Raw genomic sequence first — 27,548 nt, 5'->3', positions numbered from 1 at the left:
GTGGGATGTGATGCAGCCCCAAAGTGTCCGTGACCGTGGGTCTGTGCACGGCGGGGTCACTGCTGGTTTTAGGAAGGAGACCAACATCCTCCATTGCTGCAATGGCTGCAACACAAGGAGCAGCAACAGACTGACTGGAGCACACTAACAACTCTGACAACAAAGTCACGTGTCCAAATCCAGATGTTTCCTGAAGCTTTTTATAGAAGAAGGCGGCTGCATGGCTTCACACTGACCGATGTGGTAAGTCAGAAAAGCTGCAAAGCGCTCAGAAAACATGTTTCACAAACCTTATGTGCAGCTAAATGCTAGCATGCATGCTCAACTACGAGGTGTCCTTTAAAATGACAAACATCAGTGTCTTTCTTACACAGTGTTATACATTTGAAAACGTCTCGTAGACCCGTCGCTTCCATCCAGGTCAGATCACAGGTGTCTCCCCGCCGCCCCGTCTCTTTACTCCATCACGGCTGTGACAGTCAGGGACCGCTCAGCTAGCTCAGGCTTTTATTTTGCTAAATGTCCACAACAGCTGTCCGGAGGCTGCCATGTCTGCGCATGCGTGCGAGCTGCCAGGGGGGAGATATCTGTATATTATTATTAAAATAATTTTAAAAAATAAAAAATTAAAAATAAATAAAAATAATAATAGCGGTCTGATTGCATACATTATTAACGTTATAATAATTATCTTTATTTACCCATATTCACTGTACATGATGATTTTACATTATACATTATTTAATTTTAATCTTTTTTAATTTGACTTTTATTTAAATTAAATTTAGTAATTTCAATAAAGTCTGTCTACTGTAGCAGCATCATTTTTATATTTTTCATTTTTATTCATTCATTTTTCAATCAACAACAATAATAATAGTGTTATATTAAGTAACTTTATCTTCCCGTATTTGCTGATTTATTAAAACCTTATTTAATTATAATGTTACTTCTGTTTGCTTTACTGTTTATTGTTGGCTTGCTTTTCTTATTGCTTTATATCAAATATTGAATTGTAAAAATAAAGTACACACATCAAGTGCATCATCATCACAACCAACCTGCACCTTTGTTTTATTTTTTAATTACCTATAGTCAAATGTATTAAAATAATAATAATGAAAAATAATAACTCCCTCAGTTCTAGTGATGATGGAAATAAAATGCAGTATTCTCAATATTTTTATTCTATGCTACTTTATTATCACAGTGGGAAACACAGTGTTTTATATATATACATATATATAAATTGTACAAACTCCGGTTAAATCCTAACTCCAGATGTGCGTGTCACTCATTGGTTTTATGGGCGGAGTACCTCAAACTGCACTGCACACTGAAAACAAGCTTTCTGAAATCGTCTTTCCTCTTACAACAAATCTGTCAGCGGTTTATTTGGTTAGACTTTTAAAATATACATGAAGCATTCTCTGAGTGATATATATGGCCTCGCAAAGAGACTTCTTCTTAAAATAGTCCCAACGTTTATAGTTTCGCTCATCCCGTCCTGGTGACATGAAAGCAGGGCAGAGGAGGAAGGAAGCTGTCAGGGAGTTCAAAGTTTCTGTCGGGGGTTCGGTCAGAGACAACAACTCAAATAACAAGAACAGATTCTCAAGCAGGTAAAGCAAACAGCTGCTGTGGTAAAGCTCAAAAGTCTCACAGGCCAATGAGCGTCTTTGTTTTTTATGAGAATGAGGGATTTAAAAAAAATGTCACACAGCTTAGAAATATAAATAGAACACTTACTTGATGACATAAATACAAATAAAAGAAGAAATAAACAAATAAATCCATAAATGTCAGATAGTTGAACCATGCTAAAGCAAATCTACATGAACACGGGTTGACTGTGGAATAGCAGCGTGACCTTATGACCTTACTGACATTTAGACACATGGGTAAATAAACAAGCACTAAATATATAGACATGCATTAAATAAATAAATGAATAAATATAACACTACACAGTATAAATGTATAATAAAATAAATATACATAGAAATGTATTAATACATAAATAAATTAAAACAAATGAAAAGCAAATGGATAAAATAACTGACGCATGAAAAGGGAAAAAAATAATAAATATAATAAATACATGAATATACATACATAGACATGTATAAATAAAACAATGGAAACACAATACATAAAACGTTCATGTTTGGAAACGTAGAAATAAATCCAAGAGATCAATTTAACTATAATAAGTCCATAAATAAATGCTGAATAAATGTGATTAAAAATTTTTAAAAAAGTTGATAATTTTTATTTATTATTTATTATTATATTTATTTCCCATACTACCTCTGCAATAACACATAAATATGTAATTCCTGTTTGCACTTTATTCACTTTACTCTTACAGTCATGTCTACATCCTCCATGTTCTGAATCTGAATCTGATAAATAATTAAATTGATATTTGGGAATGTATAAATAAATCCAAGACATTAATTTAACCGTGTCCTTTATCATTACCACAGTTAATTTATAATTAATCATATTAATTGTGTAATACCATATTCGTCCTCTGCCCTTGGTGTAGTTCCTTCTTCTCGTCGCAGGGTGTCGCTGTTGGCCCGTTTGTTTCACACTAAGTGTTCCTGTCTGTCGCTGCTGTGTTCTACTGCACATTATTGTGTTTTATTTTACATTTTTTAACCTTTTATTTTAAACTAAACACGACGCAACTTAAATGAAGGTAAGTTAAACACCTCATAGATGTTTTTTGCGCCACCGTGGACCAGACAAACGCGGGACTTTCCGTTTATAGAGGGTTATAAATAGTTAGTTTCGGTTTCGGTATTAACAGTCGCAGCTCGACTGGTTGACGTGTGGACAGGCTGCCGGTTAGGAAGAACATTTAAAAGCACATTTAGCTGCTTTAGCTTCTTTATTTTGGCCAATATTGTTATTTTAAGCGCTGGGAGGCTCGTGACTGCAAACCAGGCTTGTCTAAAGGAAGCTAAGTAAGTACGGAGTGTGTTAAACTTAATGGTGTTAGCTTAGCCATGCTAGCCACTGGAATTAATCTACAGGAATATATGTGTATTTTAATTTAATATAATAACTGGTCTGTGTGTGTGTGTGTGTGTGGTTGATGGTGTTACTGGTGTTGTTGTGTGTATTTGTCGTGTCGAGGCATTTCAAAGAAATCAGCAGAGCAGGAGAAAACGAAAGTAAATTAAGCAAGTGAAAGTAAATTCATTGTAAGGCCTTAATATTAAAGAATAAACACCTAAAATTATCATATGGGATCTGGTCTCATGTTATCTTCACATGCAAACACGTGTGAGGAAATAATAACAGAGATACACCTGCAAGGCCAACATGTGCAAAACTATTTCAGGTAAACCCCCCTGAACAAATAAATCTGTCTGGATTTATACACTTTTTATTTATGGCATCAGGATTTCTCAAATATGTGTTTTTATTTACTACTGACTACATTTAAGTGGAGGAAATATTCCTGCACAGGTCCACACTTATTCACCTCATCGTTTATTAGCCTAGATCTTAAATCTCTAAGTTTTAACGTGCAGACGTCGATGTTCATTAAGACTTAGGTGTAAATATGCTAAAAGAAAAGTTCCTTGTGTATTTGTCTATATATATGTCTTATTTGCTTTTATTTATTTGTCCAGACTGCAAAGGTGTGAACTATTTTGTCAGCTATCAGTTTTACGTAGTTATATTATAAATGTTCATGCTAATTTTGTACTAGATAACATAAAATAAGACTTTATTTATGACAGAGGGGAAATTTATTTGTCGCAGCGGCAGGGCAAAGCAGCACAAAAATACAAGTTAGATAAAGAAATATAACAAGGTAAGAGGAAAAAAATATATTAAATACTATATATAAGGGTACTTTATGAACGTACTTTGCGAACAAAGTGAAAGTAAATTAATTTTAAGGCCTTAGCATTAAAGTATAAACCTCTAAAATTACCATTTGGGATCTGATCTGATCTTTTCTTCATATGTGCAACAATATTCAACACCTGTCTGGAAATAATAACAGAGCTACACCTGTAAGGCCTTTGAGTTATTATGTGCAAAAAACTATTTAAGGACCACACTTATTCCCCTCATCGTTTTTTAGGTCTTCATTCTCCAAAAGTTTGAACTCGCAGAGGTTGATTTTCATTAAGATTTAGTTGTCTGCAATACATTTTGTGCTTTAAAGACCACAGTTTGTTTTTTTTAGCTTAACTTGCTTTCTAGATTGTTTAGTTAATGCGGTTCGTTTTACATTTATTATACCGTACATACTCTTTAGATAGATAGATAGATAGATAGATAGACGACTTTATTGATCCCTTTGGGAGGTTCCCGCAGGGAAATTGACATCTCCATCGCAACCAGCACTTTCAGACATACATGTAGGAAACAGTATAAAAAGCCCAGAATACCAATACACCCAGTGAAGAATAATAAAAATAGTAATACAAAAATAAATATTGACTGTACATGCATGGTTGTTGCATAAATAGAGAAATAAATATTGTGACTGTACATGACTGTACATACACTGTTATTTCACTTTACTTTACTATTGCAGATTAGTTAAAAAAAGTCATTCAGGCCCTTTCCTTTTTGTCCTCCTCCCCCCAAGCGAGTGGTGGTTGTACAGTCTGATGGCACGGGGGATGGCACTTTATTATATCTGTTTCTTTTTTATTGCTGGTTTCGTTCCCTCTCTCATTTTGGAACGACAATAAAACTTTGAAACCTTGAAATAAACCCTGATAATAAGATAAGATGTAGTACAGGGCTTTTATATTAGAATGGATTTGATTTCAGTGGTGTACCTAATGAACTGGCCAGTCCGTGTACATGCAGTAGTTATACAGAGCTAGTAAAACATTTAGCATCATCAATCTCCACCGCTGAGACCTCCTCTCTCTTATCTTTCTTTTGCAGAACCTGTGAATTATGCAGAAAATGAGCTACTTCTTCCCTCTGCTGTGCGTGTGCCTGGACGTGTGCGTGGTGCACGCCATCCGCCTGGCCCAGCTCTCGCCTCTCCTCCTCCCCCATCCGTTCATTACCCTGTGGGGAGGAGCGCTGACCAGGGCCTCCCTCCTTGTCCTCTTCGCCGTCACCTACCCAGGATGCCTCCCGTCGATGAGGAGCTTCAAGGGCCTCCAGAGCTTGGGGGTCCTCTGCTTTCACTTCCCGGTGTACACCGCCCTCCTCTGGGGGCTGGGGCAGTCGACCATGGAGGAGCTTTGGGGGTGGCACTCCTGGGAACGGGTGAGCGACGGTGCTTTTGCTGTGCAGACGTGTTTAAGTGTACACCAGTGCATTTTGTTGGCAGTGGATGCAGGGATGCGTCTTTGGGAGTTTTAATGTCACAGAAAATTATATAGTATATTATATAGCTAAACCAAACTAGCTTTGCTCAAGCTACTTACTTTATAGCTACTTTAAATCTTGTTGGATTTATTAAATGCTCTGTGTTCTTGTAGTGAACTGTCCAACAGCGTAAAAATAGCTCCACCTTCACCAACTAAACCTGCCAAATGACTTTCGGTTTGGTTTTTCTTTGTTTCCTGTCTTTTTTCTTCTTCCTTCTCCTGTGATTGCTGTCAGCGTTTGTTGGCATGCTCCTACCCGCATTAGGTTCACGTGTCCTTAGTTACCCTATCAGCTCCTGGGTGTGTGTATAGTTCCGTCTTTCCCTTCGTTTCTTGTCACTTTGTCTGTTGTTATTGCCTACATCTGTGTCTCCCTTTTTGCTGAAATTGTTTTTTGACTTCACCTACTCTACAGCTGCATTTTTTTTTTTTTTGTTGTTATCCCCAAGAGATGACTTTTTATCATTCATCTGGACATTAGTATATAATTAACATTACCTGGGTGCACCATGTGACGTAGAAATTAATCCCCAAACAAAAATCAAGGCAGGACAGGTGAGAGCAAGACAGGAAGTACAACTAACATTTTAATACAATACAGCAAGTCCAGAACTCTTGTACTGGAGTTATTCTGTGTTGTGTTACTGCTGCTTTTACTAAAATAAATCTTAGTTAGCAGCCATCCTGGAGGTCCTACCTCATATCTGGAGCTAAGATCAATTGATCAGTTCGGTCTGATCTTAGTCTGATCTGCAGCCAAAGTATCTAACTATGTAAATATGTTCAATGTATGTTTAAAGTGCTGGACAGTTATAAGACAGTTTAAGGTCTTTTCAGTGGAGCTTCCCTTCCTGAACGTATCTTTAACTTAATCAGAATAGTCCGATTTAAATCCATCTTCGTTTTTTCCTTCAATAAAACTCCTAAAAAAAATGAAAGAAGTGGAATTCTAGCACAATTTTGCACATTTTTGGTCGTGGTATGAAGCCATTGAGCCAAGAGAAACCAAACCAGCATGAAGAGGAGGAGAAGGACGTCAATAAAGAAATGTTGTTCATTGTGTAGGCATTCAAACAGGAATAAATAAAAGTACATGCATATTTTCTATCCTGTAATTGAAGCCCTGTTCGTTTCTGTGTATGTACAGGTGAACTAACCTGTGACTGGTTTTACAGGTGCTCCAGGGTTACGTTGTGACGGTGGTGGCCTGGCTCTACTGGAGCAGATATGTGTCGTCTCTTCTGCTCTCCTGGGGCCGGTACATCTCATCTCTGTTCAAGAGGACGCCGGCGGAGGAGAAGCCCAGAGAGGACACCAGCACTCCTCTGAAAAGACTGCTGGGATACATGTCGCCCTATTTCTGGCGCTTCGTCGTCGTCCTGTGTCTTGTGGTCCTCTCGTCTTATGGTACGTACGGCAACATCCTGAGTTAAAAGTTATGTCCAGGATGTCTGAAGGTTTACTCACAAAGTTCTTGGTAATAATTAACTCTTTGAGTGGAGAGTCTACCTGCTGTAATATATTGGGCTCTTGACGTCAGGTGAAATGGCCGTTCCTCAGTACACTGGCCGAGTGGCTGATTGGATCATAAACGAAGAAGCGCCCGATGCATTCACAGAGGCCATCACAATCATGACACTAATGACTCTCGGCAGGTAACGTAACCTTTGTTCACAAATCTCACCTCCAATCTGCAACTACTCTCTACTTTTTCCTGCAAAGACCAATTGTATGTGGTTAAAATATTAAATCTATTTAGCACAAAATATTGGATCTGGCTTTGGATAAGTTGTATACTGGATTCAGTTTTATTTTGCAGGCAGTAAAATGTTTGTAGACCCAAAATGTGGAAGAAAGTGAAGTCTAATGAATGCATCCCCTCTTTTGTGAATTTCCAGCGCTGTCCTTGAGTTTGTGTGCGACCTCATCTACCAAATCACCATGAGCCGGATACACACCTCAGTGCAGGCAGTCGTCTTCCAGGCGGTGCTGAAACAGGAGATAGCTTTCTTTGATGAAACTCCAACAGGTGAATTGTGGTCGCACTGTACATGATGCAGGAGAAAGATAAGCTTTCAGATCATTGTGAATAAATCCCAACTAATTTTCCCTTCAGCATGTGGTCCTTTGCGCTGTTCCTTATTATTATTAAGTCTAATGCACTGTCTTCTACCTCAGGTGAACTGGTTTCCCGCATAACCACCGATACCAACGATATGAGCGAGGCACTGAGCGAAAAGCTGAGTCTCGTGATGTGGTACACGGCACGTTTCGGCTTCCTCGTGTTCTTCATGGTGAGCCAGTCATGGAAAATGACCCTGCTCACCTGCATGGGACTGCCCATCATCTGGGTCATACCCGAGCTCACCGGACACTTCCACCAGGTGAAACTCTTCTGGAGAAAAACTCCACCTTGCAATCCTCAGTGACCAGATCGCCTCTGATGAGTTTTTCTCATTAAATTTAACATAAATTATGTCTTAGACTATCGCAAGGAAAGTTCAGGACTCGCTGGCCAAGGCAAACCAGGTGGCCACAGAGACCTTCTCGTCCATGAAGACAGTGAGGAGTTTTGCCAATGAGGATGGCGAGACGGAGAGGTACAAACGACGGCTGGAAGACACGTATGCCCTCAACAAAATGGAGTCAGCAGCCTATGCAGCTTCTAACTGGGCTAACAGCGTGAGTATTTACATTCGTGTGTACACCTAGAGTGTTTTATAGCTAAAATAAGTTATACAGTCAGAAATGTTGCATTAAAAAGAAGGGAACCCAGCTGGGATTGTAAACGTAACCCTGCTTATCCTGTATGTCACATTGAGCATATTTGGAAAACTAAATGAATAATAAACTATCACTAAACCATTGTTTATGTTCCTTTAGATGGCCACTTTAGCCTTGAAGGTGTGTATTCTGTACTACGGAGGGACTCTCGTGACCAGGGGGGCCGTGAGCAGTGGAGACCTGGTGTCGTTCGTCCTCTACGAGCTGCAGTTTGCCTCCGCTGTTGAGGTGAGCCCTGGGCCAAGATGGAGCCACATGTCAAGATAAAATACATGCATACTCTTATTCTCATTTAGTTTTCCACTTCCTTCTCTTCCAGGCGGTTATGCGTTATTACCCAGAGGTGAAGAAGGCAATCGGTGCCTCGGAGAAGATCTTTGAATATTTGGATCGGAAGCCTCAAATACCCCCAGAGGGCACGTTGGCGCCTGAAAATCTTAAAGGACACATTCAGTTCAAAAACGTCACGTTTTCCTATACGGGAAAAACTGGTGAAAACAATTTTTGTCTTAAAGTATGTATACATTTTTTCCTCTTATGCATTTATTATATTTACAATTAAAAGATTTCTACATTGACAGTGACTCTCTTCCATCAGGATGTGTCTCTGGAGGTGAAGCCGGGTCAGGTCACTGCCCTAGTGGGGCTGAACAGATCAGGGAAGTCCACCTGTGTCAAACTACTGGAGAGGTTTTACCAGCCGCTATCAGGAAAGATCTTGCTGGATGGGCAGCCACTGCTAAACTACAAAGACCGGTACTTACATGACAAGGTGGGTCGTCGCTGTCTTTAAGAAATAGAGCATATCTTTGAATCTTAAAGGTACCCTGCAGGGTGTTTGACTCCTAATATTGGAACTGTAGTGGGTTGTTGTTCATATCGTGAACATACACTCATGACATTGGTTTCACACCACCGCTGGTTTGGTTTCCACTTTTGCATTTGGCATAGACATATTACATTAAGGACCACGAGCATGGGAGTCTTCCCCACTGGTTGAAAAGCTATACTAATCTGGAGTCTCTCCGTTGGGAACTGACTGTGCTCTGGCAAAGATCTGCTGGGTAGATAGTCATACACGTCATCTGAGCGCAGTGGAGTTAAATTAGTTTACAATGAAATATTAGAGGTAGTTTTTCTCTGTACTGGCTGAAACACGCCTCATAATGAAATGCTAATGGGTTGTTACCAGACTGGTATTCTGAGTGTTGCTGCAGCAGGCAAAAGAAGCACAGCAATGTACCCAAGTAGGCAGTGAAGACGTCTGCAAGCAGCCAAACTCATTGCAAAATTTGATATTTAAAGAACTGAAGCGATTTGAAGCGATTTTACTTTTTACGTCCATCTCTTTGTAGCAGACATTTGGCTGCTAGCGGATGTTTACACCTCTGGTTGCCTAGGTAACATATATATATATACCCCACCACAGATGATCGCGTGAGACAAGCACAGCACGAAATTACTGTTTAGTGTAAAGACAAATCTATCTCTTTTTGACATCACTGCTCTCCATTTGAAAAGAAAATATTCTCAACGCTGCTGCCGCCGCTACGTCTGGGTTCACCTGACACTCCAAGCCCGCTATCAGCATGCTGAATTTTATCATAGTCAGCGTTTCCTTGCAGTAGAGTTTAGAGGAAGTTGTACACTTCCAAGTATAAAATGAACAAAACAGATAATACTCCCCTTCTAATCTAATTCGGACATGATGAGTCAATTAAGCCAACATGAAAGCTGTCCATGCTAAACCTTGAAGTTTCACATTTTTTTTTCCACCCCTATCACACTGGTCACAGGAGCACTGTAAAAACACTCATCTTGCTTTATTCTGCTGCTGTCCTCATTTATTCTGACGCTTCCTATTCATTCTGTTTGTTTATAGATCGCTGTGGTGAGCCAGGATTGTGTGCTGTTTGCTCGCTCTGTGCGTGAGAACATCAAGTACGGCTGTGAGGACGCCTCTGACGAGGAGATGTACAGGGCGGCCAAGATGGCCAGCGCCCACGATTTCATCATGGACCTGTCAAAAGGATATGACACAGGTTCGACCTAGGAACTCATTGTTTAGTAGACTACAGTGGTGTCTTACAGGCTGTTCTGTAAGGTTGCATGTAAATACAATAATGTCCTCCTGCTGCGTAGATGCCGGGGAGAAAGGAGGCCAGGTGTCTGGAGGCCAGAAGCAGCGCATCGCCATTGCTAGAGCTCTAATCAGACGTCCCAAAATCCTGATCCTGGACAACGCCACAAGTGATCTGGACACAGAGAATCAGTACCAGGTGGGAAATTCGTGCCTCTCTCAAATTTTCCCTCTTTTATTTTTCTGCTTGAAACACTAAGTCATGATTGTACTCCACAGGTCCATCAAGCTCTGTTGAACCAGAGAGACTGCTCCGTGCTGCTGATATCCAACACCATGAGTGTTGTGGAGAAGGCCAATCATATAATTGTTCTCAACAGCGGGATGGTAGTGGAGGAAGGCCGTCACGACGAGCTGATGCAGAAGGCCGGCTTTTATGCGGACCTGGTGGAGAAACAGAACAGAGGCTTTCATCGTGAGGAGATCAGTGATGAACAGTGAAGCATCTGAGTGGCAGGGAAATGACATGGAGGTTGCTGGTTGAGGACTTCAGACTTGTTCAGACTGATTTTGGCATATCCAGATTTTACCCAGATTGATTTAAAAAAGTCCAGACAGAAAAATACCATAAGAAATGCATTTCAAACCACATTTTGAGGTGGTTTGAAATGAGGTTTCAGTCGGATTTCAACAGGTGTGTCTCAGTCCAGTTGCTGTGGCTTCTCAAATCAGAATGCTGTAAGCAACACCCTGAAATGACTTCAAATCCAAAGTGATGGAAATGCGTCGCAGAAACCGTTCTTCTGCTGTGGAGAACAGCAGTGCATGGACAGACTTCTAGCGCTTTGGGGGGAAGCTAATGTACAGGAAGATGTAGAAGACGCTTCCTAAACCAGACCGTTTTAATCCCACATCACCAACCCTAGATGTATAGTGACCGAGACTTGCATCATTACCACAGCAACCTATGTAAATGACTTGGTGGACACACAAATCCAATCGGACCACTTCAAATAGCAGCTAACAATCCATCCTAAACATCTGATTTTGGACACAGAATTCAGTCTGGGCAAAGCCTGCCTCAAACCTTTGGCTACACTGGTACTGACATACAGCAACTTTACTTATATGACACTTTACAGTACAAGTGTAGTGCAAGAGTTTGGTCCATTAAGGCTGTTCCATGTTGGAAGAAGAGTAAATGAAGTTGCCTGTTCTAGAAATCTAGACGAATGCATGAGGAACCCTTCAATCAACAGCCACCGAACGAGGCAGCTGAGCCACAAATGATCCAGGAAGAGCACTCCACATGAATCAAAATATAGGTCATTCTCTCTGTCAAAACCTGCAACAGCAAACAAATCAGTTCCATAATCAATCAAATCCATAAATCTGTCTGTCTTGTTCATTTGCAACTTCCCCACAATGTTCTAGTGCATCCAGAGACACCTGCCGTGAATAATGTGGCCAAGTCTGTGATGGTGGACAGAGACTCATGATTGTCAAATCACCCAACTCTCAGTTTTACTGGTCAGCTTTCATATGCCTGTGGAAGTCAATGGGAATCACCCACTCTACTGCTTCATACACTTCATAGAACTTAGTCAGCTAGATTTTAGGCATTTTACGTTGCATTATTTAAGTTTTAAATGTTTCTACGTGTTCTGAATTTTCTGCTCTTTTTTTTTTTTGCTTTGACCTGTTAAAAATCTGTTAACATCAACAGAGTTTTAACAAAATAAACATTTTCCGTGAATCTTGTGCCTGTGTTTTTCATTTTTAGCCTGAATATAAGAAAGCTTTTTAAACCAGGGTGCACACTGTAAGATGGTGCAGAATATTCTTGGTATGGGAACTTTTTCCCTTTATTACATAGCAAGAGAGCAACCTCTAAGAGTATAGTACTAATCAGTAAACCAATAATGAAGTCATCAGCACTATCAGGGAACACATCTCGATTCAGACAAGACAAAGCTGTCATTCTCCAACCAGCTTCCCGAGGTCGTCTCCTGCAGCTTTTACAAAAACGTTGAAGGAGTTTCTGAGCAGAGCATTCGACTGCTTTTCCTTATTTGCTATCCAACCCATCCCAAACCAACTCAGTAGGATTTAGGTGGAGGCCATTAATAAATCAGACAGCCCTTACAGAGCCTGGAAGTGGAGCTTGTGCAGGTCTCCCTTGTGGTGACTCATCAGAGAATGGACATGGGCCTCCTGAGGGTGTCCTGTGGTGTCTGGCAACAGGACGTTGTTAGTGGGGGCCTTTGAGGGGAGGGGCCTCTGTGGATCATCCCACAGATACTTGATCAGTTTAGGATCTAGTGAATTTGGAGGCCAGGTCATCCTGCTGGAGATGGCTGCTGCCATCAAGGAGTGTCATTGCTATGTGGTGGGGGTGCCTGGTCTGGTCTAGGTGGGTGCTACATGTCTAAGTAACATCCACACCAATAAATGCCAGGTCCAGAAGTTTCCCAGCAGAACATTGAACTGTCACAAGATGGTCGATGTTATTCACTTCTCCTGTCAGTTGTTTTAATGTTTATATGTACATTTTTTTTAATGTTGTGGCTGATCAGTGTACTCTCTTGGTTATAAACTAATGATGGTCCTAAGGTCAAACCACAAGTTTCTCTGCAGGATGTTGTAGTAGCCATGCTGGTTAGGCGTTGAAAAGCCCAGATTTCTCCAACTCTAACGTCCATAGCTCATGTTTCTTGGTAAAAGCAGGTCTCTTCTTCTTTTTCTGTCTTGGCCCTCCTTCAGCAGTGTTTCCTTTTCTGCAGCTCCACCACGATGGGCTGACTTACACAAGTCTCCTCCAACATTTGAAGCTTGCTGCAGCTTGATCTCTGGGAGGCACTGATGTTGACTCTTAAAAAGCATCTTCAGCATCTTCTGGGGATGATGAACTATTGCTCTTCCTGTCCTGGACTTTATCTCCTAAAGTAATTATGGACTATCCAAAAACGTTAAAGAAAGGCAACTGGAGTTTCCTGAAGACGTTTCACGGCTCGTCTAAGTAGCTTCTTCAGTTCAGAAGTGAAGAAGTTACTTGGCCCTTCTCTAACATTTTTGTACCAAGATCTGGACTGAGAAACTTCTGAGAAACTGCTGTACTGAGTGTTTTTTTGCCATGATATACATTACTACTGTAAATAGATGTGTCTGGTGTAAATCAGCTCTAACCTGGACACAACAAAACAGATGGTCTCATTAAGGATAAATAAATTCCACCAGTTAACTTTTGTCAATGTAGAAAGTCATCATTGCAAACAGTAGTTTTATATATGTGTGACCATAATCCATTACAAAAAAAAAAAAAAACAGAAATATACACCATCGTTTATATCCTATCAATGGTAGTGAAGGAAATCCGATTTTTTATGATGCAGAGATGACCTGCATTAGCAGCCCAGATACTGCAGATAACACAACACAGTGCCATTCATTTTTAAGCAGAAAGACATTCTTCTGTAAAATTAAAGCCGTAAACATCAACACTTTGAAGCATTCGCGTAAAACTGAATGATTAAAACGCAATGCCAGCCGCCATTGTGTAAAAACTAGCAAGGATAGTGATGGCTGCATTCAGAGAACAACATGTACTGACATGGGTACCAGTGGGCGTGTGCTCTCGCTGACCGGCTTGCGCTCGCAGCCAATAGGAACGCAGAGTCGGCGCCAACGTGACAGGAAGTACGCGGCACTGCCACGTGACGGGTTTATATAGGGTCAAGCGGAAGCTGTTAGGCGCCATTTCATTGCGGAGTTTGCTCAGCGATCATTCGGTGGAACTGCAGCGTCAACGGCGGCGGAGAGAAAAAATTGGACTGTAATAACACCCCGCCTTCAGCCCCATGGAAGCGGCCGTCAACCCACCTCACGACAGGTAACCTCCGCCCGCATTTTAATCCAACTGAAGACGTTTTTTATACTCGTTTGCAGCCCTCGTTAACATAATCCGTTAAATATCATTACATTGCAACGTTACCGTTACCGTTAGCCTCCCCATAGCAACGCTAGCGTTTTAGCCAACGGGTTGCTTTGCGAATTTTACGCTAGCTTTAAAGGAAAGCAATTCTTGTCAGCACGGATTCCTTAACGTTTATTGTAATTTAGCTGTATGCACTCGTTATTTGAAAGTCAGCAGGCAAGAGGAGGCTAATGACAGCTGCACCGGTTGGATCAACCGGCTGCTCCCCGCCGGCTCATTCATCCCCCGGACACCATGCCAAGCCTCGAATCACATGTAAATGTCACATAAGAGGCACAAATAACACTCCCTGCACGTATCCACACAGAGCATCGTGTCTGAACCCGCTATCTCCATATAAATAGTTTTATTTTTTTATTTTTTTCAGTCATTGTTGTTGTCCTAGCTGCTAGCTAGCTTAGCTTTCATCCTCCGTATCAGCTAACGGACACCTGTGTGCTGCGGCAAAATGGCTGAAATGCGATAAATTTTATTGTTCGAGACTTAATAAATATGCGTCTGCGAATAAAGAACTCGTCTTTGTGGTTATATGTTAATTAAAAAAATAAATCGCAGTCCGTTATTCTCTGTCATTGTGAAGCCGTGTTTACAAACAGGGAGGGCGGGGCGTCCGAACCACGCGATCACCAGCTGGAGCACCGTAAATACAAGAGGCTCGCTTTAACACGTTTTTACTAAAATCTATTATATTTTAAAGACTTGGTAGCAAAAGTTGATTTAATGCAAGTTTAAACTGCAAAGTCATATTATTAACACGAGGCTTTGGAACAATGGATCACAGAATAAATATGAAATGATCCAACAGACTTGGTTTGGGCACATTTTATGACATTTTATTCATAAGAGGAATAGACCTCTTATTTATTTCGTATTTTATTCAGCATTTAAGTCATTTAGTGGAAATTTATGCTAGGTTAGATCACATTATAAAAGCCTAAAGTCCTCTACGCCAAAAGTAAGCAACATAGCACAACATATGATAAAAGGTTAATGCGTTATAAAATTAAAATGTTTTTATTTTTTCTCATATATTGTGTTGTTATGTTTGATGCAGAGTTCTTCCCTCGTCATCCCTCCACAAAAATCTGTTCTCCTGTATATGTGTTAGGCCCCATTATTAAACTAAACCGCATTAATATTAATTTTATATCGAGATAGCGTTCTTGTCTCTGCAGTCTGAGTGCAGAGTTCTTCCTTTGTCATTCCTCTGTAAAAAAATCTGTTTACATTTTCCAATTCAACTGTGTCTCACTGTGTCCCCCACTCTTTATTTATTTCTTTGACAGGCTTTGACAGACAGATTCCTTGTCCTTCATGATTGCTGTTAAGTATAAACTTTGTATTAAACGCTACTATAACAGATCCAACACTTAGTCGTTGATTGGAGACATGTGTAAAACTTTCAATGTGTTAGGCTTCATTATAAAATTAAATAACCAAAAAATAACATTTTTGTTTTGTATGTGTGTAACTATAGTGATGAGACATTATTATTATTATTTAAGTTAATTTGCAGTTACATTACTTGATAAATGCTTCGTAAATATAGAACAAGTGGGATATCATTGACAGGAAATGTGAGTTTTACTTTATTTAGTAGACAGTGCCTCTTGTTTGTCTCGGTGCTTTAGCCGTTCTTTGTGTCAAAAATCAGCTCACAGGCTTTGCCACAGTTGTGTGTCAGTGGGGCAGGTGTGTGTCCTGAACCGTGGGGTGAGATGTAAATCTGGATCACAAGCTTAAAGCGAGGTGAGAAAGAGACGGTGTTGGTTTGCTCTGTCTGCTTGGACACACACGCCGCTGTCATGCCTTCAGGTGCTGTTAATAGGACACTGTTTTTATTGGACTACAGCCAAGACTGAAGAGCTCATAGAGCATGTCATGATCTGCAAAGTCTTCCTTTCGTCTTTTAATTAACGTTCTTAATGCCTTTGGGGAAATCACCCTTTGTAATGTCAAGGGCAGCTACAGGGCAGCGCACAGTCAAGAGTATTAGTTGGAGTATACTTGCATTCATTACTTTGTGTGCAGGAAGAAACCAGATGAGGCTAATTTTATGGAGAAAAGCAAAAGTTTCTGCACCGTTTTAAATGTTTATTAATGTTTATCTGCCTAAAACTAATGAAATCTAACAGAAAAGTCTGGCAATAGAATCTGCTGTGAATGTTATAACTAGGGCTAATTCAAAAAATTCAATAATGAGTATTTCGTTTTAGTATTTTATAAATTAAAACAAAACGGTGAGTCATGGCAGTTTTTCTTATTTGTATTCTCTCAAATCACACAGGCAGCTGTATTAAGCACAATGAACTTCAAAATAAATCCGATGAGCTTGACGGTTAAATAGCTCTGCAGTGCATTAAGAGAGAGTTTCATTTTATTTTACAAGATAAATAACAGTTAAGAAACAAAACCTTGGATATTCACACTCTGTCACAGCAAATGCCAGATCACAGCTCTGCTTACGGCAGCTGTGAATCAAACGCAAAAGTCCCGGCTTGGCTACGTGATCAATTCGATCCGATGATTTTAATAAGAAATTGATCGGCCGTGGCTTGCGCTTAAAAATACACTCATTAGCCACCGTTAAAAATGCTGTTTCCTTTATTTACCCTCGAGCATTATGTAATAATAGACCGTATTGACTTTGGGGTCTTATCACCCAGCTTTAATATAAGTGAATGTTTGTTTATTAGCCAGTGAGGACCCATGCAGAGGCGGTTCCCATGACGGCGCTAAAAGTAGCAGCCTATTGATAGAATCTGAGTTTCCTACTTGACCGTTCTCTGACTGGAAAGACAGAGGACGCGTTTCACTGCTCACGTGGGTTATGTGAATGAAGCATGTATAGCCTGGACCTTTTGACATTAGTGGATTTCCCATGAGCGCTCGCTGCCTGCTCGTGAGTATGGCAGAGCTGTATCAATAAAAGAGGCAAAGGTCGTTCAGCAGTGGGCAACTTGGACATCTCTCTCTCTGGTTCTTCCTCAAATGGGTTCATGTTCCTCATATTCTTTTATTACGTATTGTTGATTACCTTTCTTTCTTGTTGAATAGCATTTCTGTCTGAGCTCATGTTCAATCTCAGTGTTGTCATTCCTCCAAAAATGACATCGTGCTGTTTGTGTTTTTCAATCCTTGTGTCTCTTCTTCGCTGTAGCTCTCTGGTTGGGTTGTCCAGTGGTGTGATGGACCAGCACAGCAGTTCGGGCAAACGCATTCGCAAGCCGTCCCTGTTGTACGAGGACTTTGAGAGCCCCTCTCTACCGCACACAATGCCACAGGGGCCTCCGGCGCCCCCGCAGCCCCCGGTGAAGGATCCCAGCCGGCCGGGTCGCATGACCAACCAGCTGCAGTACCTCCAGAAGACCCTGATGAAGGTTCTGTGGAGGCACCACTTTTCCTGGCCTTTCCACGAGCCCGTAGACGCATACAGGCTTAACCTGCCGGTGGGTTACATTCGGAATAAAGTGTCTCAAAACAAGTGACCTTCACTTTCATTCTGTTTGTTTTTGTTTCTGCAGCTGTGACTCAGAGCACACATCAGATGTCCTTTCTCTTTCTGTTAATGTTTTGTTTGTAGACTTGGTTTAGTTTCACTTTTCTGTGTAATAAACTTTTAGGAATCCACCTAAAACTTTTTTCTTTCTCTTTCAGGATTACCATAAAATCATCAAACAGCCGATGGACATGGGGACCATCAAGAAGCGCTTGGAAAACAACTTCTACCGCAGCGCCAGTGAGTGCATACAGGACTTCAACACGATGTTCACCAACTGCTACATCTACAACAAGGTAGTTGGATAAACAGGATCCTTTGCTTTCTTTTTTAATTGCCCTCTTGCTCTTTCCTAACGAGATGGCACTTCTCCTGATTGCATTTAAACCGGTCCTTAATCACAGCAGGGACAGCGCAGGGTTGCATAAAGCTCAAGGCAAATGAGAAAATAAGCGTTGGGAGATTGAACTGCTTTCAGTGTCTGCAGCCCTTTGAGGCAAACATTTTAGGAGTTAAAAGAAAAACAAAAATTGGAGTGCTTAATAAAAAAATTAACGTGAGGTTTTGTTTGATGAAAGCACAGAAACGTTGTGGCAACTTTTCTCAATTTTCCATCAGATTAGGTTCATTTAAGAGAAACTCTCTGCTGTCCAAATAAACAGAACATGTGCTGATCCACTTCCAATATACAGGACAACTTGAGAAGCAAGAGAAAATCTTATTATGTTGCCAATTACATTTTTTTTGTAGCTCCATTTTCTTCTGTTCAGTCGCAAGAACACTCCTTTTGAAAATACTGAAATCTTCTAAAATATAATTTTTAATTTAAATGAACCATTTCATCCATTTATCACTTATATTTTGTTAATCATTTGATTTAGAAAATGTTTATGTTCTTCACTAATAAAACAAACACTCTGAGCTTCCTTTGTTGAGATATTGTATTGTGCAGTATTTACTTGCTTTTTATTTATTTGATGGGGACAGTGCACATTAATGAACATCTATTCAAATAGCAATAGACATAAATATGCTGGATTATAGCAACAATGCTAATTTGCATCCACAGTCCCTAGGCAGGTAACACACGATAAGACACAGGACAGGACAATAGATAACAATAAAAGCACATCACAAGACAGGACATTACTAAGAAGATAAAAGTCAATGATCACAAGACAGGTTTGCTTTCAACCGCTACTTGAGGTGAGTTTTGAAGGTTTGTAATGTGGGACACTCCCTTATGGAGAGTGGAAGACTGTTCCAGATCTTACTGGCCTTTACAGAAAGAGCATTGTGTCCAAAGGATGTTTTTTTTGTGTGTGGGACCTCACTGTCCCGTCTAGAGGAGGCCCTGGTCCTGGTTCTATGATTTTGCATGTATTTACGCCGGTCGCACTAATTCTAATGTGTTGTTTTCTTCATTAGCCGACAGATGACATCGTGCTGATGGCCCAGTCCTTAGAGAAGCTCTTTCTGCAGAAGGTGGCTCTGATGCCACAAAAGGAAGTTGAGCTTCCTCCTCCAGCTCCTCGGAACAAAAACAGCCGGGGAAGAGGTCGCAAGTCTAGCAGTGAGTAAAACGTGTCGTTGAATAATTATCAATAATCCGGTTCACATTTCGTGTCAGTAGCTTTCATGACAAAAGGGATGTAGCACGGGACAAAGGGCTTCCTCAAATTCTATTAACTGTCGTTTAATGCATTGTATCTGCCAGCATCAAGGGCTCAGCAGGTGCCAGCCGTGTCCCAGTCGGCCTACTCCCCTTCCTCCTCGGACACCGGGGAGTCCATGTTGGCCAACTCCCCCCAGACTGTGCTAACCAAAAGTCTGCCTCCAGCCAACATTATGGGTCTGCCCCCTACGCAGCCCACCACCAAGGTATATACAAAAACATGATACTGGTGAAGATATCTGGCTTAAGCCTTATTGGTCACGGGTCTAGTCTTACCTGGGGACCTCTAGTCATTGAAATCGTGGAGGGCATTTATATAAATATTTATTCAGGTGTTTTGTTTGATTCGTGCCTTTTTTCGCCTCAGTTCATTTAAGAATTATCAAAGGTGTGTTAAAAATCAAAGTTTGGGCAGATGTTGGGGTGCAAAGTCACGATCCTCCTCACCCGTTTACAGAAAAAAAATTCAATACCTTCAGGTGAAAGAAACCCTGGAGGATGAAGAGATGGATGGCGTGGCAGTGGCAGCATATTTAGACGTGTTAGGTTTTATTAATTGATGCATTAATGTGTTCATGGCGTCAGCTGATTTAAACACTGACAGGTAGTTTGTAAATTCTCCCCCCGGGATCAATACAGTCAATAAATTTTTTATTATGAGTCGGAATCTGCAGAGTAATTAAAGCTGCCATAACCACAAATAACGTGAGTAAATTTGAAATTTGAGTAAAGCAGAGTTTGCTTATTCCTTGCAAATGCGCCACACAAAACACAGACGTGGGTGGGGGTATAATTTCTAAATCACATGACGTCCCCTGGTAAAGAGTTTTAGCAGGTTCATGATGTTTCCTGCAAGAACACTTTAGTTGTTTTAAAAGGTACACAGACTTGACTGCCTCATGCCAAGGAACCTTGAACAATGTGGTGAATGCTGTTAAATGACCTTAAATCTCTTTATTACTTTCTGCAGAAGAAAGGTGTGAAGCGTAAGGCAGACACCACCACCCCCTCCACCATGGGTTATACGGTCGGCATGTCAGGAACACCCCACATGGTGGGCTTGGGCAAGGGGGGACACGGAGGACAAGTCCACGACACCTCCATGCACACCATCTCCATGAGCCTGGAGACCCCGCCCGGGATGGGCCTGGTCAGGAGCACCGCAGGTCCCGTCCTGCTCCAGCCCATGATGGCCGGCGCCGGGCGCAGGGTGGGCAGCGGGCGCCCCATCAAGCCTCCAAAGAAGGACTTGCCCGATTCTATCCGGCCTCTGCCCTCGAAGAAGGGCAAACTGAGCCCCCAGCTGAGGTACTGCAGCGGGCTGCTGAAGGACATGCTGTCGAAGAAGCACGCTGGCTACGCCTGGCCTTTCTACGTACCCGTGGACGCGAGCGCACTGGGACTCCACGACTATCACGATATCATCAAGTGTCCCATGGACCTCAGCACCATCAAGGTGACTTTTTACTCCCAGAAATCCATAGATGACAATCTAACAAGCAAGCACTCGGCACAATATGAAATTTATTCTAAATCTATGATGCACTAATTAGTTTTTTCCCCAATGTTTCATCAGAGAAAGATGGACTGTCGTGAGTACAGGGACGCTCAGCAGTTTGCCAGCGACGTCAGGCTGATGTTCTCCAACTGCTACAAGTACAACCCGCCTGACCATGACGTTGTGGGGATGGCACGCAAGCTGCAGGTAAGCTCAGAACGATTCATACTCCATCCACCAGACTTCCTCTCACGGTGTTTGAAGTAGTAACTGTTGCTTTTTATTCCCCTTCCTCTTTTGCTGCAGGATGTGTTCGAGTTCCGTTTTGCTAAGATGCCAGACGAACCACAAATGGAGCACACAGCCATGTCCATGAGTGGGCACCCAACGTCCTCCTCGTCCTCTTCCTCCTCCTCGTCCTCCTCCTCCTCCTCCACATCTGAGAGTGAGCCGAGCAGCGAGAGTGAGGAGAGTGAGAGCAGCCCCAGCTCAGACAGCGAGGAGGAGAGAGCCCATCGCTTGGCCGAGTTACAGGACCAGGTGTGCACACAAGTAAGACCTGCAGGACTCTTCATTTATCCACGTCTCTTTATCACAGCAAACCTCATGTAGAAGCAAGACAAAAACCTATTTTTACATTTTACCTTCTCACAGCTGAGAGCCGTGCACGAGCAGCTGGCTGCCCTCTCACAAGGCCCCATCGTCAAGCCCAAGAAGAAGAAGGAGAAGAAGGACAAGAAGGAGAAGAAGAAAAAGAAGAAGCTGGAGAAGCGAAGTCGGGCTGTCAGAAGCAGAGCAGGCTCTGAGGAGTGGAAGATGCCTGGCAAGATCCTGAAGAGCAAATCTGCCAAAACAGGAGGGTCCCAGGCCAAGAAAAGCCAGGGGAAGAAGAGTAACAAGAACAGCAAGTTAGTAGGAAAAACACTTTCATTTAGAGGTTCAGGAGAAAACAAACCGTGTCTTCTGTCTCCAGTTACCTGTTCAGAGTGATAATGTTTCTCTTCATGTTTCAGGGCTGCTAAGAAGCCTTTCTACCCCCCGCCGGCCCCGACCATGCTGCCTCACTACGACTCCGAGGAAGAGGAGGAGATCGTGCCCATGTCTTACGACGAGAAGCGCCAGCTCAGCCTCGACATCAACAAGTTGCCGGGCGAGAAGCTGGGCCGCGTGGTCCACATCATCCAGTCCAGGGAGCCCTCGCTGAGGGACACCAACCCGGAGGAGATCGAGATCGACTTCGAGACGCTCAAGCCGTCCACGCTGAAAGAGCTGGAGCGCTACGTCATGACGTGTCTGAGGAAGAAGCCGCGAAAGCCTTACGGCGAGCAAGGTAGATAAAAGGGCCGCTGAGCAAATGCAGCATGTTTCTGGAGTTTTAGGTTTTCTTGAAGATGTTTCGCCACTGATCCACGTGGCTTCTCGAGTGGCGAATTGTTTTCTAGAATCCCTACAAGTCCAGGTGCCTTTGTTTCAGTTTGTTTTTTGGATATAAAATGACCTGGATGACTGAGAACCTTCACAGACATGATCTTAACTGACTTGGTGGAATGTGTTAAGTTAGTATGATCAGAAAGTCGACGCATAAAGCTATAAATCACTGGCATCCCATCCAAGTTCAGGCTGTATACTCTAATATTCTTTATAAGCTAAAGCTACATTTCTTCTCACGTTATCAATTAATGCTGCGGCCTCCAAGCTGGAATTTGTTGCGACATTGAGTCATTATAATATAATTTCTTTAAGACAACTGAAGCTTTTTTTGAGCTTGGTGGGTCTCATTTAATCAGAGCGGATTCATGAGGTGAATGTGCTGGAGCTGGATGGTTACTTCCTGTTAGTGATTCTTGGTTGATCTCGGCCACACTGCCTCCAGAAGAAATGAGAAGAAGCTCAGAGCTCCAAGGCTGCTCTGCTCTCAAATATTCTCACAGATCACTGCATGACTGTATAAATCTTAAACTCATCTGTGCACTTGCAGCAGGGAAGAAGGGCACCGTTGGCAAGTCTAAAGAGGAGCTGACTCTTGAGAAGAGGAGGGAGCTGGAGAGGAGGCTGCAGGATGTCAGCGGTCAACTCAATTCAGTCAAGAAGCCCACCAAACCTAAAGGTGAGCTCACACATTCTCCTCTTCATCCTCCTCCTCCTCCTCCTCCTCACCATGTTACTATTCTAAAACTGTTTCTTAGTTGCTGCTTGACTTGACTCAGATATAAGGTACATTCCAGTTTTTCTTCAGTTATTCAAACAGATGTAGTGCTGGTGCAGTCGCTGCACCGGTTTTATTCTGAACAGCTCAACCCTTACCTTGTAAATTAATCCTAACCCGGTGCCACCAGAATGAAGTGTGGTCCCATCATGTCTGGTGTTCACAGTGGTGTTACAGATGTTTGACTAAACTTGACCTCATTTCATCAACAACAAGTCGACGACCGCTGAAATCAATGAAGTACTACTTTTTGAAAGGTTTTGTCTCGAGGTAGATTTACACAACGAATAATGAAATGATTTGCACAGACCATTAAACATTAATTTAGCTCATTTTGGTCCCTTTGCTATAGTTACTTATTGTTTGTTAATACCATGGCAGCCCACCAGGGTCTAATTTACTCTGCGTAACCAATTGGAAATATTTTTGCACATTTCAAACAACGTTGTGCTTGGGTTGTTTTTCCTGTTGCTCCCAGAAGCATCTGTCCCTCCCTCTCCTCCCCCCAGACTCTCACCAAACACTGCTCACTCACCTGCTCTGTCCTGAATTTAACCTGACGGAGAAAACGTCTCGGGCAACTCCCGTAGCATGAGAAGCTACTTGTGTTGTTCGCTGACTAAATTTGACGTTGCAGACACTTTTTAAAACCCGATGTTTGTTCTCTTGATTTTTTTTTTTTTTTAGACCATATAGATTTACAATTATTTAAAGAGAGTTGGTCAATACACGGATAAAACATGAACTATTCTTATTTAATCTTGCATACATTTGTCCATAGAACGCCATGTCTCAACAGCCTATGTTTTTATTTTTTATTATTCTGATGATGAACTGATGAACTACACAGGCTGCTGCTATTTGTCGCTAAATCCAATATCCGCGTTATTACGGTCATTTAAAGACTGACTCATAAGAAAACGCATTATCTTATTCTATGAGCCTTATACTGTATCAGTAGTTTTTAATAGTTGGGATAACATCTTAATTAGGGGCTTTTATTAAGATAGTAGAATCCCCCCCCCCCCCCCCCCCCCAAAAAAAAAAAAAAAAAACAGACACCAGGGTCTCACTGGATTTAGTCTCGGACGTATTAACTCCACATAGCGCTTAAAAACATTTTACACCTGCCTTTCCAACCGGGTGCACATCCAGCCGGTCTCAACTGTCGTCCATGAACCTCTTTTAATTTGTTTCTCTTCTCTCCTCAGTGGAGAAGCCCAGCGCCGTGGAGACCCAGGCCCAGCCCTCTCGCCTCAGCGGCAGCAGCTCCAGCTCGGACTCCTCTTCCTCCTCCTCCTCCTCGTCCTCCTCAGACACCAGTGATTCAGACTCCAGTTGAGATCTCCAGCGCAAAGGCTGCAGAAGCAAAAACACTAATAACTCAGGGACCTGGGCTGGCCCAGGACATGTCACACCCTGAAACAGTAGTTGGTCGAGATATTAGACGTCACAGTAAAAAAAAAAAAAAACCCTCTCCATGTGGACTCCTCTGATGTTTTGAATGTGGGACGTGAAGCGACGTCTGTAGATAATCATACAACCCCAAACACTAAATGCCTTGGTTTCCCCCTCCCTCCCCTTTGTAAATACTTGTACAAATTTATGTTTCTTTTATAAAGAAGATTTTTATGGTGATCCCCCAAAGAGGGAGGTGGAGTAAATAAAAAAAAATAATAAATTAAGAAAAAAAAAAGAAGATCTGGGAAGAAGGCCTTACTCCAAACCTGCTCCGGCCTCATGCTGCGTCCTCTGTGGCGAAGGAATGGAAGAGTGTCATTTGTTTTTTCTTCTTCGCCAACATTTCCTCAGACGTTCCTGGAATCTGAATCCTTTTGGTGATGAGCCTTGCTTTTCTAACCGAACCCCTCGACTCGGCCTTAATGATCCTGATTGTTGATAATGGTTGAATTATTTGGAGGAATCCGATGTTGCGATTCCGTCCGGAGGTCAAAGGTCAGGCGGCCGTCCGTATTCAGGTCAATAATCCACCGTTTGACAGCGGCCTTCATGCTGCAGTCAGTTTACACTTCTTTCAGACAGTAACTGTAATTTAGCGCCACACGTTCAGTTTGTTCTGATTATTCTCCTAAAAGCCCACCAGCCACTTTAAGACTGAGCAGTCTTAGAAACACAACACTAGCTGAGATACTCTCTGCAGTATTTCAAAAAAAAATATTTAAAAGACTTTGTTGTCGTCCTCCTTCGTCATTTCACGACGCTGTAACAGACGTGTCTGCCTGTTTTTCCCGAGCTGGACCCAGGCTGCTGCTGAATGTTCTCAGACTATAGCGCAGGTTTCTCTGCTGAACATCTCAAGTATTTCAAATCTCTGCGAAGGTTTCTAGAGGGGAATCTTTACCGGAACGAAACGATGACGACTGACTAAACGGAAGCAGAAAACGTAACACGTTTTCCAGCGGAGAGGAGAAGAGAGTCCTCGTGGTCCATGCTTAGCTGAAGCTACTGTTGAATGTTCAGTGAATGATATGCTTGTATATATTCAACTGTATTTGCTGTTGCACAGACTATTGTATTTCTGCTGTTGGGTCTTCTTTTTATAACCGTTAACTTGTTTTTGTTTTTTTGTTTTTTTTAAACATGCTATCTCTCCTCATTCCAGTTCTTTGTCTCAGTTGTTTCCTGAAGCGTCGCTGCCTCTGGTCCAGCAGGCTGTTTCTTCTCAGAAGCAAACCTTTCATTTGACAACTGTGTTTATTAAAATAATGTGTAGAACTAACGTCTGTGTGACATTTCTGATCGTAACGAGTGATTCAAATCATTTATTTCATGCAACACAGGAGAGTCTTCTTCTATGTGCTTTCTTACCCACTCATGGCATTTTATAGACTAAACTACTGAATAATATGCTATATTTTCATCCATTTTGACTGAAAATTATCTATTTAAAGCTCATCTAAATGTGTTAATAGATAAATGGAAAGATACTTCATCGATCCAGAGAGAATTTCAACATCCAATAGCATCAGTACAGCAACAGAAAAACAAACACAAATCACATGAAAGTACCAATTATGATTTATTATTTTATTCCTGTTGCTGTACCGTACTAATAGTTAATAATGCATTCTGTAAATATAAATTAATATTGCTATAAATCGGTATTTTAAGTGCTGAAAGCTACCAAAACATGTCCCACAAGATTTTTCTTCTTGCATCTTGCAGTTATCACACTGCCCCACTAGGTGGCAGCAGTTTTTAATATTCAAATCACATGTGGCATGATGCTTTTTAGTGAGTTTTAAAGATGAAATTTAATTGAATAACAAGCTGGTTTGTGTTATAGGGCAGTCATCTTTACAGTATGAATCCTTTCTCTAAAGTCTCTAAACCTGCTCAGTCTGATGTTTGGTTGACTTGAAATGTGACAGACTGCTGCTTTTTGGTTTCCCAACTGTTGGCAAGAGCTTTAAGAAGAGAACATATGAATAATAGATACTTTATTTATCCAACATAGAAACAGGAGAAATTGCAAAAGATATGTAAGATATTTAAGTTCTATAATATTTATATGCATGTTATGCTGTTTAAAAATACACAGTAGTATCATCAATGACCACAGTCCAGTTGGTTCCTCACAGTAGAGTCTTATGTCCTGAGGGACAAACTACCTCCCCAACCTGTCCATGGAGCAGGACAGAGACAGCAGCCTGTCACTGAACAAGCTTCTCTGCCCGACTATAGTGTCCTGTAGAGGGTGGTGGACATTGGAGTTTGTTCAAGGTCCTTTCATCTACCACTGATGTCAGGGACCCCAGCTCTGTCCCTACCACAGAGTCCTCCTTCTGGATCAGCTTGTCCAGCTTGCCTCCCCAGGACACCACAGAGTAGAAGAGGACACTGGCAACGATAGTCTGGTAGAACATGTCCAGCAGCTTCCTGCAGATGTTAAACCACCTTAGCCTCCTGAGGAAATAGAGACAGCTCTGACCTTTGTTGTAGACTGAGTCTGTTAGACCACTAGTCCATCCAGATGTAGACCCAGGTACTCTGAACCACCTCTACACACTCCACGTTGATGGTTACAGGCTGCAGGTGGGGCCTGGACCTCCGGAAATCCACTACCATCTCCTTGGTTTCAGCTGTATTGATCAGAAGGTGGTTCTCTCTGCACCATGAGACAAACCCCTAACCCTAACCCTAACCCCTGTTCACCAGATTCTTGTCCTCCTGCTCCTGTCCATCCCTGATACACCCCACAATTGCAGTGTCGTCTGAGAACCTGCAGGCTGGACCAGAACATTTGGACCAGGATAAAGCCCTTACATATTTTCTTCCAGGCAGCTTCATTTTTACATTAGAAATCCTCATGGTTGGTGTGACGAAGCAGCTTGTCTCAGATGTTAAAGCTCCACATCCTTAGAGCTGCTTTTAAACACTCAACGCTGTAAACACAAGCGCACCACGCTCTGTGTCCTCCCC

At 41.9% G+C, this 27,548-nt stretch overlaps 2 protein-coding genes across 6 annotated transcripts; both read left to right on the top strand.

The window, feature by feature from the left end:
* The first annotated feature begins 2,551 nt into the window (after window positions 1-2,551).
* On the top strand, window positions 2,552-11,989 carry tap1 (transporter 1, ATP-binding cassette, sub-family B (MDR/TAP)). 2 transcript variants are annotated; one of them, XM_084556376.1, is made up of 13 exons: window positions 2,552-2,707; window positions 4,933-5,265; window positions 6,545-6,776; window positions 6,910-7,024; window positions 7,268-7,398; window positions 7,548-7,753; window positions 7,854-8,051; window positions 8,253-8,381; window positions 8,473-8,667; window positions 8,752-8,925; window positions 10,036-10,195; window positions 10,296-10,432; window positions 10,513-11,989. In XM_084556376.1, exons 2-13 carry the CDS (start codon window positions 4,945-4,947, stop codon window positions 10,732-10,734), a joined length of 2,220 nt encoding a protein of 739 aa, XP_084412502.1. In that variant the 5' UTR covers window positions 2,552-2,707; window positions 4,933-4,944; the 3' UTR covers window positions 10,735-11,989. The 2 variants fall into 2 exon arrangements, with proteins under 2 accessions (XP_084412502.1, XP_084412501.1); XM_084556375.1 differs by lacking the exon at window positions 2,552-2,707 and adding an exon at window positions 2,753-2,975.
* Window positions 11,990-13,994: 2,005 nt separating this feature from the next.
* On the top strand, window positions 13,995-26,176 carry brd2b (bromodomain containing 2b). 4 transcript variants are annotated; one of them, XM_084556285.1, is made up of 13 exons: window positions 13,995-14,122; window positions 15,514-15,550; window positions 17,388-17,676; window positions 17,885-18,022; window positions 19,155-19,299; window positions 19,444-19,607; window positions 20,372-20,857; window positions 20,978-21,106; window positions 21,206-21,451; window positions 21,554-21,807; window positions 21,913-22,229; window positions 22,878-23,006; window positions 24,317-26,176. In XM_084556285.1, exons 3-13 carry the CDS (start codon window positions 17,416-17,418, stop codon window positions 24,445-24,447), a joined length of 2,400 nt encoding a protein of 799 aa, XP_084412411.1. In that variant the 5' UTR covers window positions 13,995-14,122; window positions 15,514-15,550; window positions 17,388-17,415; the 3' UTR covers window positions 24,448-26,176. The 4 variants fall into 4 exon arrangements, with proteins under 4 accessions (XP_084412411.1, XP_084412410.1, XP_084412412.1 ...); XM_084556284.1 differs by lacking the exon at window positions 15,514-15,550 and having other exon boundaries at window positions 14,027-14,122; XM_084556286.1 differs by lacking the exons at window positions 13,995-14,122; window positions 15,514-15,550 and adding an exon at window positions 15,575-15,976.
* The last annotated feature ends 1,372 nt before the right edge of the window (window positions 26,177-27,548 follow it).

This window comes from Chelon labrosus, assembly GCF_963514085.1.
Source record: "Chelon labrosus genome assembly, chromosome: 12".
Taxonomy (NCBI): domain Eukaryota; kingdom Metazoa; phylum Chordata; class Actinopteri; order Mugiliformes; family Mugilidae; genus Chelon; species Chelon labrosus.
The sequence above is the reverse complement of the archived record's forward strand: the minus strand, read 5'-3'. Positions and strand labels throughout refer to the sequence as shown.